The sequence below is a fragment of the Dermacentor albipictus genome, chromosome 5, assembly GCF_038994185.2.
Source record: "Dermacentor albipictus isolate Rhodes 1998 colony chromosome 5, USDA_Dalb.pri_finalv2, whole genome shotgun sequence".
In the NCBI taxonomy this organism is placed as follows: Eukaryota; Metazoa; Arthropoda; class Arachnida; order Ixodida; family Ixodidae; genus Dermacentor; species Dermacentor albipictus.
The window spans coordinates 105,584,005-105,602,380 of NC_091825.1; the positions used below are offsets into that span (position 1 = coordinate 105,584,005).

Consider the following 18,376-nt stretch of genomic DNA (forward strand, 5'->3'; position numbering starts at 1 on the left):
CCTGATAATCGTGGCACAATCATAAATAGAATTAGTTTATTTCAGAGCACCTTTTGGAGCAGCCAAAAATACATTTCGCAGCAGTAAAATGGACTTTCAGTGCAGGTTTATGAAAGCGATTGCAAACTATATTATATGGGACTTTTACAGTAGGCAGCACATGCGAAAGCAGTAAGTGGTCACTGTTTCATGAATTCAGACACTAAAAATGAACCCCGCCCCATTTCTCTTTTTTTTATTGCGGTCCTTACTGTGGACTGCAACAAATTGGTGGTAAAGCACAGAAGCCCTTGGACATGTTGCATGCAGAATTCAGAAGCATTTTGAAAACTGTAAGCGTGATCTCACTCCTATCCATGTATCCTTTAAGCTGGAGCCCTCATCTGAAAAAAAGGTAGTGCCAGCAGTATGAAATATTTACTTATTTTTCCGTGTGCTGCGATTCATTCAAATAGACCACCTATTTGAAATACTGCGATGGTCTACACTGCAGGAGCGGTTAGCTTTTGTTAGTCACGCAGCTCGATGGGCATTGCGCAATGTCGAGAAGTGAAGATATACAAGCATGACCTTTGACTGTGCACATGTAACGCTGTCAGATTAGGCTGTCATCAGCAAATTCAGTTCAGAGCATTCTGCCTATACACGCGAGCTTTCGCCATTTAGTCCATGGAATCGCCACGCCAAGAAAAGTGTGGAATAGGCGACATATTGAAGGGCGGAAAAGTTGTTCACGACCTCTATGTCAGTGCCAAAGTGCGCATTACGTTCGAAAAATTGAGTGGCATCATACAGCGTCCGAAACTTCGGTCACCGTTTTACGTAAGAACTGGTCATACAGGAGCACGGGGTCTGGCTCGGGGCCAGTGCGTTTGCTTGCTGCCACCAGAAAGTCGAGGTTGTCCCATTGCCTAAGCAACTCACATGTGTCAGGGTGGAAGGTATTGAATATATACAGCAACACATGGAAGAAACGTCAATATGATCACTTGACTCAGCCCTCCGCGGAGCAAATGCAGCAGCTAGTCCACGCCATGCCACTTTAGATGGTACGGTAAAACGGTGCTTGAGGGCACAGTTCCGTTTTTTTTAAGTGCAAGTGACCCTTTCGGTGCAGACTTCCTATATTTTGCGGAAGTGTAGCAGAATGGAGCAAAGTTTGCCTCACAGTGCAGTTTGGCACAATTGGCACAGTGATAGCATCCCTGTGAGGCTGAATCTTGGAAACACTGGCAAATATGGAAATGGAAGCACATATTCTTCTTGACTTCGTAACTGGGAGATGGATTTTTATACACGCAGCTGTTGTGTTCTCACCACATCCTGTAGGCGCAGAAATTTAAATTATGAGGTTTTAGGTGCCAAAGCCACAACCTGATAATGAGGCACACCATAGTGGGGGACTCCGGAAATTTGGACAACCTGGAGTTCCTTAACGTGCACCTAAATCTAAGTACATAGGTGTTTTTTACATTTCACCTGCATTGAAATGTGGCTGCTGTGACCGGGCTAACAAATGTTCGCTCGCATAACATGCAAAAACACGAGCCGATTCAGCATGTACCCTAGACGTCCATTGTCAATAAAAAATGAGATCCCCGGTAATAAGTCAAACTGACTATCATTTGAATTTACAAGGTTGTAGCACCAAATGTGCAAAACAAATATTTAATTATATGGAATTGCAGATGTTACAAGAAATTGTAGCCATTCCACACCAAATTAGGCCACGCAAGAGCACTCAAACATCAAGATGCAATGTCGTCAACTCGGAGCTGTTTTTCCTCTCCCCCTGAATACCTGACTCAACCCTTTCGTGTGCACACTGTTGAGCGGGTCAGGCATTTGCACTGCAGGAAGGTATCAATATTGGATGAACCAAGTAAACAGCCAACAGCACCAAGGTTGGTAGTGCGACTAACAGACCCTTTTCCAAATTCGTAAGTTTGCTCCCTTGCACAGCTTATCTGCCCAACTAATGGGGGCACCAGTCATGGTTCAAATGAACACAAAGTGCTAGCTGCACATGCTGGGGCTTGTTTCTCATGCACGGGGTTTCATTATGAGAGCTACGCCTACATTTCTTATGTAATAAGACAAATTAACAGTGCTCATATGTACAGATTACAAAAATGACTGCCACCAATACCTTAGCAAACTGCCTCATAAAAAGCTAGCTTTAGAATTATCAAAAGGGTTTCTTGTTTAAAAAAAAGAAATGCGGGTCACGATCCGAAACACTGACAGCTGGCATAACAGCAGCAGCCTGAAATGATGGTGACACCACAATAGCTCATACGTTGCAACCAAGCACTGAATCCTGGGCAGAGATTAAGAATTTTTTTTACCAACAACTCTTGCCTAGAAAAACATAATTATGAAAGCATGTGGACAGATACCATAAAATCTGGACAAGGTGGCCTTAAAAGCTGCCAAATTTTTTATGTCCAATGCAAAGAGAGCACTCATTATGTGTATAACACAATAGGCGCCGAAGTCTCACTAGGAAGAAGTAATAACTTATGGAAGTGTTTCCACCTCATTCCTTCAATAACTTTCATTCCAGCCAGACAGCACAGCTTTGGAGGCACACATACAGCCGCAGCAGTTCACACCTTGGGAGTCGATAGCCATGGCCAGCAGCTGCACTCCATCAGGCAGGCAGACACGTCGGGGCATGCGCTGCAAACAGTCGGGAAGGCGGGGCGTGGCCGATCCCCTCACAGGCTGCAGCTCATCCCGACGCAGCAGCCGACATTCAGCCAGAGGATCCTCTCCAGGCCCACTCTCACGACCAAAGCGCACTGCCACATAGGCACCGTCCACCTGGAGGAAAACAACAGAGTAGGTTGGAATCATCAAACAATGACCACCCACACACACACAAAAAAAAAATTGTTAAAAGTCAGGCAAAGTCAATGCAGACAGAATCTACTCCGCACAGCAATCTCAACACCAGACACATCTAGACAACTATCGCGCTATCTTCCATAACTCTACCACAAAGTGACTTGTATGTGTCCAGTAGAACCAGCAGAAGTAAACAGAAATGAACCTGCAAATCCAAATGTGGCCGTCTATCTGAACCTTACAAGTGGCCGCACAAATGGCCCCTTGCATGCTTAATGAACCACTCAGGAACCTATGTGGAATGCATGGTCTATGCCAAACTCCAAAACAATTGCTCGTGCATGTCACTTAATCTATAGTGCTAGTAAAAATAAAGCACACCTGGAATAAGCCAAGTGGGCAAATTATGGCCAAGTTACCTTAGCTACACGATTGTGCCCATAACCAACGCGACTCCCTAAATAACTCACTACACTACAGTAAAACGTCCTCAATTCGAATTTCACGGAACCGTCAAAAAAACATCCGAATGAACAGAATTGTCGAATTCTTAAGGGTGTAAAGAAAACAATAAACAAATGCTTACTATGTCAACAAGGTTTTATTTATTGAATCAATGAGCAAATCCTGTTGCTTTCTGGCACAAAAGCTGTGCAGAAGCTGCAATTCTTGTCATCTCGTGACTTGACATAGTAGTTCTGCGGAAACCCGCAAGGTGGAGAGAAGTAATGAATAAAGGGAAAATCAGACATCCACCCGTTCGCAATTGCTACGAACGGGTGGATGTCTGATTTTCCCTCATTGCTACGAACGGCTGGATGTCCGATTTTCCCTTTATTCATTACTTCTCTCCACCTTGCGGGTTTCCGCCAGAACTACTACGTCAAACTCTTGCCTTTGCTTCGTGTTGTCGACAAATTCGACTTCGCCCTGGCATCTGCTAGCTGCCTGGTTAGCTCAGATGGTAGAGCGGCTGCCCCCGAAAGGCGGTGGTCCCGGGTTCGAGTCCCGGAGCAGGACGGATTTTTCTTCAACTATGAGGCTTTTCTTTCGAGGAGCCCGTATGGGTTTCCTTTGTAGCAATGGCTACGAAAGGGCGGATATCTGATTTTCCCTTTATTCATCTCGTGACTTCATTCGCAGTGTGACTGCAGCGCATGCCTTGATATGAGACACGATTTTTACTACCGCATGCACTTCCAGAATATTTTTCCACCGCTAGTCACCCACAGATTGTCTGCAAATCGTGATGTAGCCGGTGCTTTTCATATTCGACAGCTTTGCACAGTCATAATGAAGCAACTGTTTCCTGCAACCAAAGTACTCACCTAGTCAATGAAACTATTGCTTACTGAAACCACTGATTAAGAAATTGCAGTCACTATAGACACAATCATGGACAGCAACTACGCAGTTATGAAGGCACTTGGCTGACACACGAACCGATTCAAAACGAAACTACTGTTTGCCACAGCCGCTGTGGACGAAACTGTGATGGCGATCGATACAATCACAGATGGCGACTATGCAGCTGTGAATATATATGGCCAATGAACGCTTATGGGTGGCAATAAAAGCAGGAATAAAGGTTTTAACTCTTTCGTTACCACGCCTATTCAAATCGATCAGTGGTGATTAATGCTTTAAGTTGCCGACTTCGACATCTTGGAGCTGTTTCTCATCCACTTAAGGCCACCCAGTAGTTAGTACAGGCACTCTCAGAATCAGTTAAAATTTTCCCTCTCTGGCAAAGTTGTGATTTTTGACAGACCTTTTTGAGAACTAATGTGCCTATGTAGTAGCGAAAAGGGGCGTGGCTGTCACCCTCTGCCATGCTCGAGAAGAAAGCATGCCGCCCATGGTTAGGCTGCACCAACATCAAAATTTTGTAATTAAATGACTCTTAGAAAGTCAAGAATAAAATTTTATCACCGGCTTTGCCATCCAACAGTGCTGAGTGGTGATAATTACTCGAAAATCATGCCAGCCGTTCACTAGTGAGTTTTGGTTTGGAGTTTGAGTTGTTTTATTCCACTAAAGTGTTTTTTCTGAAGATCTGCCGCATGTCCAACATGTGGACCTGGCATTTTCAACTAGTTTCCAAGAGTTTAGATTTTGTTTCTTTCGTAAAGTCCTGGCAAGAGATTTTAGAGCTACTGCAGTTATCGAAACTTACTCCCATGGCGTCGTCCCATACGGCTGCGTCGCAAGAAAAGCATCCCACTTGAAACTATGCTGCACCCACACTTAAATTTAGTGACGAGGAATCGAGTTATGATTCCGAAGATGACAGAAAAGCAATCTAGAAAAGCAGACAGCGACAAGGTTTTGAGTCAGCCTGGGACATCCGCAGCTGCTTGCTGGAGTTTCATTTACGGCCGTGAGCAGTCTCCTTCCTTTTGCGTGCCTATCTGCCAATCTTTCTGCGCAACCAGAGTGCTCTACTGATTATATTAAGGGTGCATACTTCGCTTGGCCATAACGTGCTGCCATCGGCAGTAAGGAAACTCCCGTTCACGCTAAGAAGGCCACCCGTTGCACATTGCGGCCCAGCACTACGGAGGAGCGCAAGACTGTTTTACAACAGCCTGGGATTTCTTTCTGCTCTTCTTCACTGCAGAGGTGATAAAGGCAGTCTGCAAAAATGCAAACAGATATGCTTGGATGTATAATTCTGTAGTTATGCTGCTACGATGAGAGCGATCGGTCCCGGAAAGAGGTGCATGACTCCCGACGAACTGGTGAAGTACATTCCTTGGACTTCTCATCAGACCATCTTCAGAAGATGCCGAAAAAAAGCAGAACTGCAAAATGTGTTATGAGAACCGCAAATCTGAACAAAAAACAGCCGTGCTGTGGGAAAAATGAAGAATGCATCTATGATTCACAAAATCCAGGAACTGCTTCACTGCATGGCACGAGCAATAAAGCAGTTTCTGGTCTTAGTTTCTTTTCTGTATCCAAAGAACGGCAGTGTACTGAGCATTTAATTTTTCAGACTCTATTCCTGGATTATTTATGTTTGAAATGTATATTCTGAATTTCCTTTGTTATTAATGTTCTTGTAGATATCATATTTTTTCATTGTCATTTTTATCAGCTGGCAGCAAAAATGGCAACTTTTAGAATTTTCATGTGTTACCTAATAATTTTTTCTTTTATGCAACGTATCTTTCTGGAAAGAGCACTTCATTATATACAATATGGTATGCTTCAATGTGTGCTGGAATATTATTTGAAGTGGTAAATAAATTTTTCCTAGACCGATAAAAGAATGACCGTTTTCTCGTGGTAACGGAAGAGTTAAAGGTACAAATAGTCATGAAGTGTTCCGGCGTTGCTTTCATTTATGCATGATTTTTGCTGATGACTATTGCAATACAGTCGCCGACCGTTTATTCGGACTTCACGGGGACTGCGAAAATGTCCGAATAAACAGGTGTCCGCAAAAAGCAGATTAAGAAAAAAAAATTAAATCCTTTATTTCCACGCACTTATTCGGGCTCGGCAGTAGGCTTGGAAGAAATCGTGAATGCGCCGTTGCACGCTGTTCCGTTTACGCGCAATCAGATAAGCCTGAATCTTGGACAGGGTCGCACGGTCACTATTAGCGGCTGAAAGCAGTCACTGCTTGTACACGCTCCGCATGCGACGGCAGCGTAGCACATGGTGCGTCATCTTCCGACTCGGAGTCATCGTCCAGCAATGCAGCAGAAACCTGACGAATGATCTTCCCGTCGTCGAGTTCTGCGCATGTCAATACAGCAGTGTCAGCACCTATGAAACTGTCAAATGAGACGGTGTCCGGAATCGCAATGCAACCACTGCGCAGGTCTCGGCAGAACATTTTCCGCATCAGTAGGGAGCACATCGGAAGGCGACAAGTCTTAGGCCTCCCGGCACCCGCTTGCCGGCATCCCCCAGCGCAGTCTGCGCGGGCACTGTCGGCGCCATTGGACCCTTGACGCGATGTTTACGTATGCCGCGTTGGATCACCGAAACCTCGACACAGCACACAAACACCACAGTGCCGACACCAGTCGCACAAACGAAAAACGCGGCCTGCTCGCAGCATCGTGCGCGAAGAAACAAATCAGCTGCTGGATTGTCTTGACATGGCTTACTAAGCTGAAACCGGAACTGCTGCAGAGCCACTCTATCTAACCAGGCAGAAACGATGATGATGAGCGGGGATTTCCAGTAGCGCCACTTCGTGGGGCAGCAAGGAAGCTCCATTCAAAACAAAAATGGCGTTCAGCAAGTCGAACCATGCACCGGTCAGAGTCGGTGCATGGTGCTCTCGACCGAGTTGGCTCAAGGAGTGTCCGAAAAATCAGACGAGAGGTTGCAAGGTGTCCGAACTTTCGGCAGTTGTTATACATTATGGTCTATGGGGAGAATGGCGGTGCCGCGAGGCTGACCGATTAATCGGGCATGTCCAAATTTTTGGAGTCTGGAAAATCGGTCAACGACTGTACAGACAGCACCACTTCATTCTGAGTGGACGCTAGCGTCATTCTTGCTTTCTTGCGTCATATATTGGCGGTGCTCTGCACTCACCAAGCTCCGAGAGTTGTCCAAATGAACCTATGTGCAGCCACGTGCACCTGAATGAATGCGAGTTTGATTACATTGAATAATGAATACGCCTGCTGGGCCCAGAGGACGAGTTCAAATTTTGCAATTTTTCGAATTGCTAAAGGAGAATTAACGAGGTTTTACTGTATTAGGTGGGGCCCACACCACAGCAAAGGACTTCCAGCTCATTCACACAACACAAACCCATTGCACATAGAAGAAAAGCAATGGAAAGCAACTGTGGCAGGAGTGGCTGTGAACTGACTTTCTAGTGACATGACATGGTACTATCGTGTACCATACCTACTGATAGCACATTTTTGTCAAAACAATTTCCGCAAATTAAATTTTCCGCGAAAACGAAAAAAAAATGTTCATCCCGCATTTGTTGCGAGATGACAACAGGTCAACAAACAGCCGGCTGCCACTGTGACAGTGCAGGACCCCAAAACAAAAATGGCAGCCGGCGGAGCAACCCGAACACGCCGAACGAGATTTTTTTTTACATTGCACACATTAAAACAGTTTCTTTTGTATGAGTAGACAGTTTTAGCAGAGCGCTTGCTTGCGCTCCGCTCCGCACACCTTTCACGCGCACCGGTGGCTGCATAGAATGCATTGATTTCGCTTATCTAACAAGCGCGTCTCCCAGAGACGCCACTGATGTGCTCTCAGCTTGGCGGTAAAACGATTACGAAAGCAACTACACGCTTCCTGACGCACCGCTAAATCAGGTTCCTAGCGGAACGTGGTCAGCGTCCCACATTCCACTGCCGCTATGTCTGCTGTGCGCACGCGCGTCAGTGCTCCCGGTAGCGTTTTGCTGAGCGGCTGCGTGCAAATAGTTGTGATAGGCCGGTCTGAGCGGAGCGGACCATAAGCGCTCTGCTAAAACTCTCTAGTAATGAATAATATCGTTAATATTGGCAAGTCTGTGGCAATAACATAGCCATGTCCACTTTGAGGGGTCAGAAACGGAGATGGGCGTGTTTAGCTGCCAGTGACATAGAAACACATGGCAGATATGCTGTGGAAATTGCGGCATTTGTCTTCACTACTACCCTAGTACGGCACGTTTCCGCGAAGAGTGGGGGAATATCTTATCTGTGTTACAAGCATCGGCATATGAATAGGGTACACTTCTAACGTATCAGTGTAAACGTGGCTACTATCGTTGCCGCTCGCCATTTGTTATGTGCGCATGAGTGCAGACGAGAAGAATCGAAAGGCGCCTTTTATGTTGTTGTTGACCACAACCATTATAAAACCTACAAATAATAAAGCCAAGGCAAGTTTGGTTGTAGCTTTCTTTTTTTCATGGAAGTGTGGAAAGTGATGAAAGGAATAAAATCGGGCATCTGCTTAAGAATGTTTGGTGCTTGCAGATCGCTTGGTATGTCTTAAGAGTCGTTTGCGTAGCATTTGACAGATAGTAAGCGCGATCATCATTAGCTAGACTTGGCACACGACATATCGCTGCGGCAAATTCGGGGTGTGATCATTGCACGAGAAAGAAAAAAAATTGAACGTTCACGACAAAATTCAGGAGTGCAATCATTACACGAGTGTGATCATTATACAAGTAAATACGGCACTTTACACATATTCAGGATGCTACTAAATGCTCCCTGACGAATCCATGTGGCATTGTTTTTCACATCCACAGCGTGGCACTACCTCCTATGAAAAAGGCTCAGAGGAGACTCACCTTGATGACTCGCCCCACAGGAATGTTCTTCACATCCTCCACGAAGACAACGTCACGCAAATGCCACTCCTCTTCATCTCGGCGTTCAGAAGCCGCGTCCAACGATGACGTGCTGGCCTTATGCTTGCGCTTGTGTGGCAGGGGGCTGTGTGCTGGCTCGCTACACGTTGACGAGGCTGGCGATGGAGGTGGTGGCATCTCGGTCCTGTCCGAGGACTTGGTCTCCGAGCTGGAAGACGCCACCTTGCTGCTGCTACTGCCGCCTCCGCCACTACCACTGCTTCCCGCCCCAGAGCTGTCAGATGTCTCAGCTTTCTTCTCACTGCAGGCAGACACATAGAACACAACATAAACACCCATGCACATGGCTTGTCAACACCAATGCACAATGCCAAAAATCATAGCAGACTATAAAGGGCCCAACTGCAAATTTTCGCTGGAAGCTGTAAAACGCTGTCTAGGGAACATCTTACGAAAAATGTTTCTAATCAGTTACTTATTGGAAGAGAAATGGAATTGTCCTGTTCCCATGCTGCCAGAAGGCAAGCATCACTGTCAACAGAGACTACCTCCACCTTTGCCTCGACTAGCAACCGCAAGCAGTGTTCCTTCCCTGCCTTCTCCCGAACCTGGTGAGAGGCCCTCTAACGGCTCAAATACTGTGTGCACAACAGTACATGCCAACATAGTGCATCAAAAGCAAAAGCAATGACGAAAATACAGTAAAACCTCGATAACCTCAGATTATTTGAAAATTAGGTTAATTCAAAGATTTCATGCAGTGCCATAATTTGCAATGCAAACTATACCAAATAATTTGTAGTTTTCAGTTATGGCCTCGGAGACCAGCCTGCTCGGACACACTTCCAGCTTCCCATATGTTTAGTACTTTCAAAAACATGGCGGTCCTGACGTTATTTCCGGCTACTGCAATTACTTCTATCACTAAGCAAATGCATGGCCTTCCAGATCGGATCTGAGAGAGCCGCTGCTCCGACCAACCGTACTACTGTGCAAAATTCCAAACGAACTTAGTACAGTGAACCACTGTAACAAGCAATCCCACATCAATGATTACTTCGAGTAGCTATGGTAAACGGAAAATAAATGTGACATGCTTGTGTCACACACTACTGCCCTTCCTTTTCAGGGATTTTTTTGGCCTTTCCAGTTAACTCGAAAGTCTGCTGAACTTGAGATTTTTCATGGTACGGCTGACATCGAATTAACAAGGTTTTACTGTAATCACATTTACATAGCGTCACACTCTTTCTTGAAACACTTCTGATCAAACCCTGTGCTGCAAGTTTGAATAATATATGTAAGGTGTTTCAGTAAACTGAGTTGTGTGATGTGTTTGTTCTCAGTATCAGTATGTCATCATGTAGCAGGTTCACTTCTTTCATAGTTTTTCAAAATGTTTTACATCCAGCGTATGAGTAGCTAGATATGTGTACTTCCAAGTATGCCAGGGCTAAAATAGTCAAGACATCACTATTGTAACAACATGTGGAGGCCAGAACAGTCAATATGTTGCTTTTGCCCACTATCGACATTCCTCTCTCGCATTCTCGCACTGCGTATAGGCATGGCCCATCAGTGAAAAAAACATTTCCAAAAGCCAAGATTTTCAGACAGGGCCAATTATCAAGCCATCTTCAGGGCAGTGTCACATGCTGCATGGAACCAATAAGCATTCCCAACACGAATTCCAGCACCACATAATGCTCTCCACGATTTTTCAAATGAAATGCAGCTGTACTGCGTTACAAGCATCACTGTCATATATGCCACACCCACGCAATTGTAGATATTAGTACATAATTACACTAAGCCTATGAAGATGCTAGACTCAGAAGTCCCTTGACGTATTCCCGACATGACTCTCGCATCTCTTGGAATCCGGCTTCTCTGCTAGCACATGTGGTAGTGGAAGTCTGTGTGGTGGCACAGTGCTAGTATGGGAGATCGCACCAGTGTTCAAAGTGTAGCGCCACCTAATAAGCATGAATACAAAGGTGGAAGAGAAACTTGTTTCCTCCTCTTTGGCTGCAAGACAGCGGCGTGCACAGAACCTGACTACGAGCTCATCCGTGCACTCTGCGGGAATGACCCGCAGCAAACTTTCCTATCGTTTCAATGTGTCTCCATTTGCATGACTGCACCAACAACTTCCGCATTGGTGTTTGGAATTGGGCAAACATATTTACTCAGTATTGGTGAGTCAAACTTCCTTTCAATTCCTCAGTGTGTTCTATCCACATGTTACGTTCATTTAATTCAGCTAGCTAACATTGGATAGAAGGTGCAATAAATGCCCTTTTGATTGTGAAAAATAATTACCTCCCTCCCCCCCCATTTTTTCCTGTGTTGTTTGTGTATATTCTGTTCCAATATAAACTACCGTATAAACAGGAATATAAGTCGCGATATTTGCTTGAAATAAAGCACGCTAAACTCACCCCTCATCTTATATAGCGGTCCTTAGCAGAATCTGAGCCGCCGTATGGCAACCTAACCCTTGCATGTTGGCAAATGCATAGACAAAGCCCTATCCATATCCAAATGTGTTTACTGAATTTTTTTTTACTCATCTCTCACTCCTAAGTAATGACCGAGCGCAATGCTGCTTAGCTTCATGGAGCAGACGAGAACTGGCGTATTCAGCACGCTATGTCCAATGGCATTTCAACTGATTTCGTGTGCGATGTTTTCTTGTCTGGCGAGCAATGCATGTAAAGTTCTGTGAACAAAGGATTGAATAAATGACCCAGCTACCAGGAGAACCTCGTGCAATAAAGATTGCTTCCGCCCCCTCAAGTTAAATCTCCAAACTGTCCAGATTCTAGGGTCCTGCTAATGGCAGTCTATTCCGCCTCCAAAAATGTGAGTGGTAAATGTGCGACTGCTGTATTTGCACAATTCTACAGCACCCCCGATGTAACGCACAGTTATATAGCGCTGAAATATATTTTGTTAAAAATTTGGTGCCAATTTTGCCGCGCATATTGAGCAACGAAACTTGAGTCAGCGCTTACTGTGTTGAAATACCTTTAAGAAACTTTACAAAAGGGCACACAGACACGCACACAGATTAGTCTTAGCAGCTAGTAGCTATCGGAGTCTGACGACACCTCCTTTTCGCTCTCTATCGACCACAGAAAGTCATCTCTGAATCTCAGCGGGCAATCGCTATTGGAGTCTGATGACACCTCCTTTTCACCCTCTACCGACCCCAGGAAGTAATTTGTTCCATCTACCATATTTACTCATGTAATGAACACACTCGCGTAATGAACGCACCGCCAAATTAGTTGCGAAAAATCTCTTTTTTTTTTTTTCCTCGCGTAATGAACGCACCCTAAAATTTGGCTACTGTTCAGTCCCACGATCAAACGGCCGTGCTGTAGTTTTTTCAGAGAGACTAGAATCTTGGACTCGCGCACATGTGTTTAAAGCAAGCACACTTAATGCTTAGCAAATCCTTTTTGCCAGTGCCGGCGCAAAGGCACCTCGCAGATTCGAGAGAGAACAAGTGAAACTGACATACACAGTTTACGTACTTTACACAGATGCAATAAGAGCGAGCACGCAAGATGCGCGGCGGGGCGCTGCGCACAGGAGAGTCTAAGTGAAGAAGGGGCAACCGGCACTTGATCGGCATAGTGGTCATATTCAGGCATAGTGTCGAATTCGCGAGTCCGTGGCTCGCTTTTTCTGGTTACCTTGGCTTTCCATGTGTGTGATGAGCCTTAGGTCAAGTTATACGCCTGCTGCAGGACATAGAGTTTATCTACTCACAAAATGGAAACGCTGATGGGACACCAATACACTTTGGCATGCCGATGAGTAGCATGGTCGAGGAAAGTGTCGAATTCGCGAGTCCGTGGCTCGCTTTTTCTGGTTACCTTGGCTTTCCATGTGTGTGATGAGCCTTAGGTCAAGTTATACGCCTGCTGCAGGACATAGAGTTTATCTACTCACAAAATGGAAACGCTGATGGGACACCAATACACTTTGGCATGCCGATGAGTAGCATGGTCGAGGAAGAGGTGCACATAGCGTCCTTGTCAAAACAGGTGCGCACTTCAACGTGATGCTTCCAATAACTGCAGAAGGCCGGAAGAGGCTGCGAGAACAAGCTGGAGAGCGATAGGAGATCGCTGTTCAGAGAGCGCGTTCAGTTTCACCACGCGCGAATGGTCCAGGCCTCACCAACTTCGCGCGGCTGACGCATTGGTTCTTTATTCTATGGTGGAACTACAATGTGGATGAAGTGGCCAGTAACCTGAATGGCAGATGTGGTGGTTTTGATGCGGAGTAAATTTACGGTTTGCAAATGGTAAACAGATAAAGCTCGATGTAACGAAACCAGATTGTACGAAGTTCTCGATCTAACAAAGAAATTTACATTCCCCAGCAGGTACCCAAAGGGTTCTATGTTATCATTAACCCGAATTAACGAAACAAACTTGGCCGAACTCGATTCAACGAAGTTCTTTCCTGAAATAAATGTGTAAATAAAGCGATAATTTTTCTAATTTTGATACAGACGGCTCCTTCAACCATGCGCTCTAAAGCTATCACATTAAAATATCTAGATTCCATGGTCACTTCCCTTGCTTTATTTTGACGAGGCCGCACACCGCGCCCAGGCAGGGAACAGCTGACTAAACACCGCCTCGGCAGGGGTGATGGTTGCTTTCATGATTTCATGGTTTATGCGACAGATGGCTGGATTAGTGGCAAATATAATGCCGCAGTACCCTTTGCGTGTCGCTACGTTATAATGTTAGATTTCGAAAGGCCGAAAAATTCCTTTCTCGATTTTAGGAACTTCCCGATTTAACGAAATGATTCGAGCGTGGTCATCACTTCGTTAAATCGAGTTTCTACTGCACATGTATTTTTTACTGCAAAGATAAGTTATTTTATGTATGTTCCAAATGATTACAGTCTTACTCTGCAATTTTTGCTGTTTTAAAAATGTCTCCATGAAATTTACCCTGCATAGTGAATGCACCCCCCAACTTTGTTTCGGTATATTGGGGAAAGAAGTGCTCTCATTACGTAGGTATATACTGTAATGCATAAGAAATACCACACGCACAGCAAACTGGAAATTGGCAACGTCAAACCAAGGCATAAAAAGGTCGATGGCACTCTGGCTATACGTACCTTGAATTGAGCCGTTTTTTTTTACTAAGAATCGGTTTCGTTTTTTTTTTTTTTTGAGTAGAATCAGTTACAATTGTAACAGGCATACAAATTTGAACACACTTCTTTATCCAAAAGAAGTGTGCATTAATTTTTTTTCTAACTCTATGATGCTCCAACACAGTTTGGGTGCAGTGTGACAGGGTGCTAGTGTCTGCACAGTTGCTGCTTATTTATGTTACACAAGGGCGGTGAACTCACCAGAGGATCTTGAACTGACAGGTATCCGGCAGATTCCAGGCAGCCGAAAGGAGCTGGCCAACCCTAGGCAAGCCGCCTGCAGTGGTGAAGGCCAGGGCACCAGGATGGTACATGGGACTATTGCGCATACACACTTGTGACCCGGCCACAATCTCAGACGCGTGGCTGGACATCTTGTGCTTCTTGGCACGGGAGGTTGCCTTCTCCCAGAGCTTCTTCCGCTGGCTGAAGGGCAGCACACCCCTGCAGCCACAATACAACAAAAATAAATCGAACTTGCGTGCAGAATCGATGATGAAGCTGCTTAAAAAACCACTGGGCTCATATTTGCAGAGGCCATACTGATTGCTTTGTGGGTTGTCATCCTCAAACGATGACTTTCAGGGATACGCCTGCTTTCATGCGATTTTTGTGTGAATTGGCCCCAGATGCATCTACATAGATTGCTGAGAGAGTTACTGGCAATCTGGCAAGCTTGCTATCTCCGGTGACACAGCCAGTGTCGAGTCATGCAAAATCTTGTGAAAGTGATTGTATCCCAGAAATCGATCATTCGAGAGTACCGCCCCTGGATTAACTGAAGCACCAATCAATTTGACAGGCTAAAAGCCATAATCCAAGTCGCACCTCATTTGATGGCTTGACGCGCAAGGACCACCCAATTTTTGTGATTTCTGGCTTACCAAGCATCTTACGACCAACATGTCTCGTGTTGTCCTACTAATCTAGCATTACTATTTAGACGCCCTTCTTGCTCAAGCTTGAGAATTTACCATTTTTACACCATTCAATCGTTCACCCAAATATAATGCACACCCAATTTTTTTGCTGGCAAAAAAATTAGGAAAACAAAATTGCATTTGAAAATAACATGCACCTGAATGTAATCCGTGCCCCATTTATAAAAGAAAAATATAGCATGTCCCCATGTTCGAGATCTGAAAAAAAAAATCAGATGTACAGAATTTAACGTCACAGAAAGCAAACTTTTTCTTAATGAGCTTTCATAATGAAGACTGCACGTCGCCACAATTTGCGGTTCTTTGACCACAGATACCAAGCACACAAGGCAGTTGAGCAAACATTTAGAGATACTGTCACATAGTAGTGACAATGAATAATAGAGCTGTAAAACTGTGAATGACAAAACTAACTTTTTCACTGGGCGAACTTGTGCCCACAAAAGCAAGCTACACTCAAAGCGCAGCAATAGTGGCGAACACAGTCGGCGATTATCGAAATCTGATCTGCCAGTCAATCGCGTCGGCTTTTATACACAAGTCATCAAAGGTTCCAGAGTAATCATCGGTATCTTCCAGAAAGTTTTACACAATTCACGTTACACGTGCAATCAGATTACACAAGCTTCGCTGACAACAGAATCATCAATAACATTCGAGAAAATTCCGTTACAGGCCAGCGCGTCCTGCGCTGAACGATAACATTTGTGAGGCGGTGAAAAACGCTCACTTGTAAAGGATAAACAAGTTCATGTGTCAATACAGTCGAACCCGGATATAACAAATTATTGTGTATAACGAACAGCTCTAAAATTTTCTTGAAAATTTTCGTATAATTTTTTACATACCAAATTGTTGCCACATCACACTATTTCACAGTCCTCTTCCAGATCAAAATATTCGGTTTCGACTGTACGCAGCCAAAAAAAGGAGCACGTTAGGTTCCTGTATATACAGTACATTACCATATTTACTCGAATCTAGGCCGGGACCGATTCTAAGCCGACCCCTGAATGTCTGAAGCTAGAAAAAAAAAAGAAAAAAAAACATCTCGAATGTAGGCTGAACAAAAAAGTGAGGACCACGTTCACAAAATGAAAACAGCATTTATTCAATATGAACATGCCGAGCTCATTCTACGTCATCGCTTGTGAGCGCGAACACACGTTACGTCACGGCAAGAACAACAGCATCTATAGTTCGTCCGATGGTTTGATGCAGTGGCGCAGCCAACGTAACCAGACACAGCCAATGCGCTGCGACGCTCCCGGTGGTGAGCAACACTCACCCATGCATCCATAACGTCGGACTATAAACGCGCCATATCTTCCTTAGAGCTGTCATCTCCTCATTGCGGCACATGCAAAAAGCGTCTGCCATTGCCACCTTCAACGACAAATGTTTTTCTCATCAATGCTGGAGTGCCCTCCAGCTTAAACGTTTGACGATGCCTTTGTGGCTAAAATAACTTTTCCTTTGAAAGTGGCACTAATGTGGCGTCGCTTGTTTCGTGCCATTATGATAACGCCACGCAGCACGTTGATATGACACACGTCAGAACGGCGACATCACTCATGTACTTCAATTGGCTACTGGCGCGGCTAGTAGCAGCTTAATACTGACTTTTCTAGATTGTCCTAGCTATGCCCCACATTTACCATTTCCAGTTTAAAAGTTAAGTGCCCTTCCACTCTGCGAAGAAGGATGACCAGCGAAGCTGTGTATGTCGGCCCCTTAAGGGACCCTAAAACGATTTTGACTTATTTTGTACAAACATACTGAGTCAGTAGAGTAGGTTCTTCTGATCATTAATCGACGCATCTAAGTGCTCCGCGTAAAGCGTGGAATTAATTATAGGGTTTTAAAAATGTACATCGCTGCCGATTGCAGCACACCATTCAGCTGAATTTTCAGCCACCCCTAACCATTGGACGTAAATTGCTCTAATGACGCTGGTAGGGCGAGCTGTCCGACTGGCTGTCCAGGGCCCGTCATGAATTTTTCCAATTTTATGGTGAATTAATGTTGTTCGTAATAGTTGGAATGCTAGTTGATTTGTTTCTATAAAAAGAAAGTAATAGAAAGATAATGCACAAGAACAATTTTTCACTATACTTAAGCACCTCCGGCACAGAGCAAGTGTGATCCGCTTGTGTTACAAGGTGCCCCGTGTTGACAAGAGCTTTGCAGTCAGTGATCTCGGTCTTTTCACGAGCACCACGATTTGCCTTTGTTGCGTTGTGGGCTGCAAACGTAGCAATTGGCAATATGTCAAGCTGCAACATCGTGTCCCTCTGCAAGGCAGCAGACGAGCGGAGTGGCTGCAGCGCAACAGACTATCGGTATTCGATCGGCGCCAGGATTTGCTCTTTTGCGGCCGTCACTTTAAGCCAGAGGATTACTACCACAATAGTGTTTCGCGTGTCCAGTACTCGGCTAAATGCAAGCGCAAGCAGGCTGGGCCTGGCTGTTTGACCGTGCCATTTCACAAAATGAGCAGAGGCGCAAATGCGAACAGTCTGCTTGGTGCAGCCACCTGGTGGCACAGAGCTCAACCAAACACAGTAGCAGTAACGAAGTGTATTCTTTGCTACTGGTATAAATTTTTCACAGGAGCGTAATCGTGAACACATTGTTTTTGTAAATGTTTATAAAGTTTTACACTAGCTTAGAGCAATATTAGCTCTTTCTTTGGCTGGTTAAGCTCTGCGCCACCAGGTGGCTTGACCCTGCAGACTGATCAGGCCACTCACGTACGTCTACACCAAAGCTCCTCCATCAGCTTGAGTTTATGCCTCCACCCATTCGTCGAAACACCCAGCTCACCTGTGGTTACTGGAATACCAGACACACTCAGCGCTGCAACAGAATGCTTGCAACGCACAGTGCTTCAATAGCTCTCGCTTGGCGTCTACTGCCAAGCAGCTGGCGGTGAAGTTGGAGAGGCTTCGCGTACTTGCTCCTAGACAACCGGAAGTAGACGACACGATGTGCAATCATGACGCAGTTAGTGAAGGTGGAGAGCTTAGCCCCAATAACTCGGCGAACGAGTTGAGGAGGAAATGCATGGCCATGGAGGAGC

General features: G+C 45.1%; 1 protein-coding gene across 11 annotated transcripts in view; it reads right to left on the reverse strand.

Moving 5' to 3' along the window:
• hyd (E3 ubiquitin-protein ligase hyd) overlaps positions 1-18,376 on the reverse strand; it is a 149,105-nt gene that overhangs the window by 98,379 nt on the left and 32,350 nt on the right. For all 11 annotated transcript variants that reach the window (XM_065437002.2, XM_065437004.2, XM_065436999.2 and 8 more), the window contains 3 exons: positions 14,555-14,797; positions 9,137-9,458; positions 2,616-2,826 (listed from right to left, as the gene is read on the reverse strand). In XM_065437002.2, the coding sequence (XP_065293074.1) occupies positions 2,616-2,826; positions 9,137-9,458; positions 14,555-14,797 (776 nt within the window). The remainder of the gene's footprint in view (positions 1-2,615; positions 2,827-9,136; positions 9,459-14,554; positions 14,798-18,376) is intronic.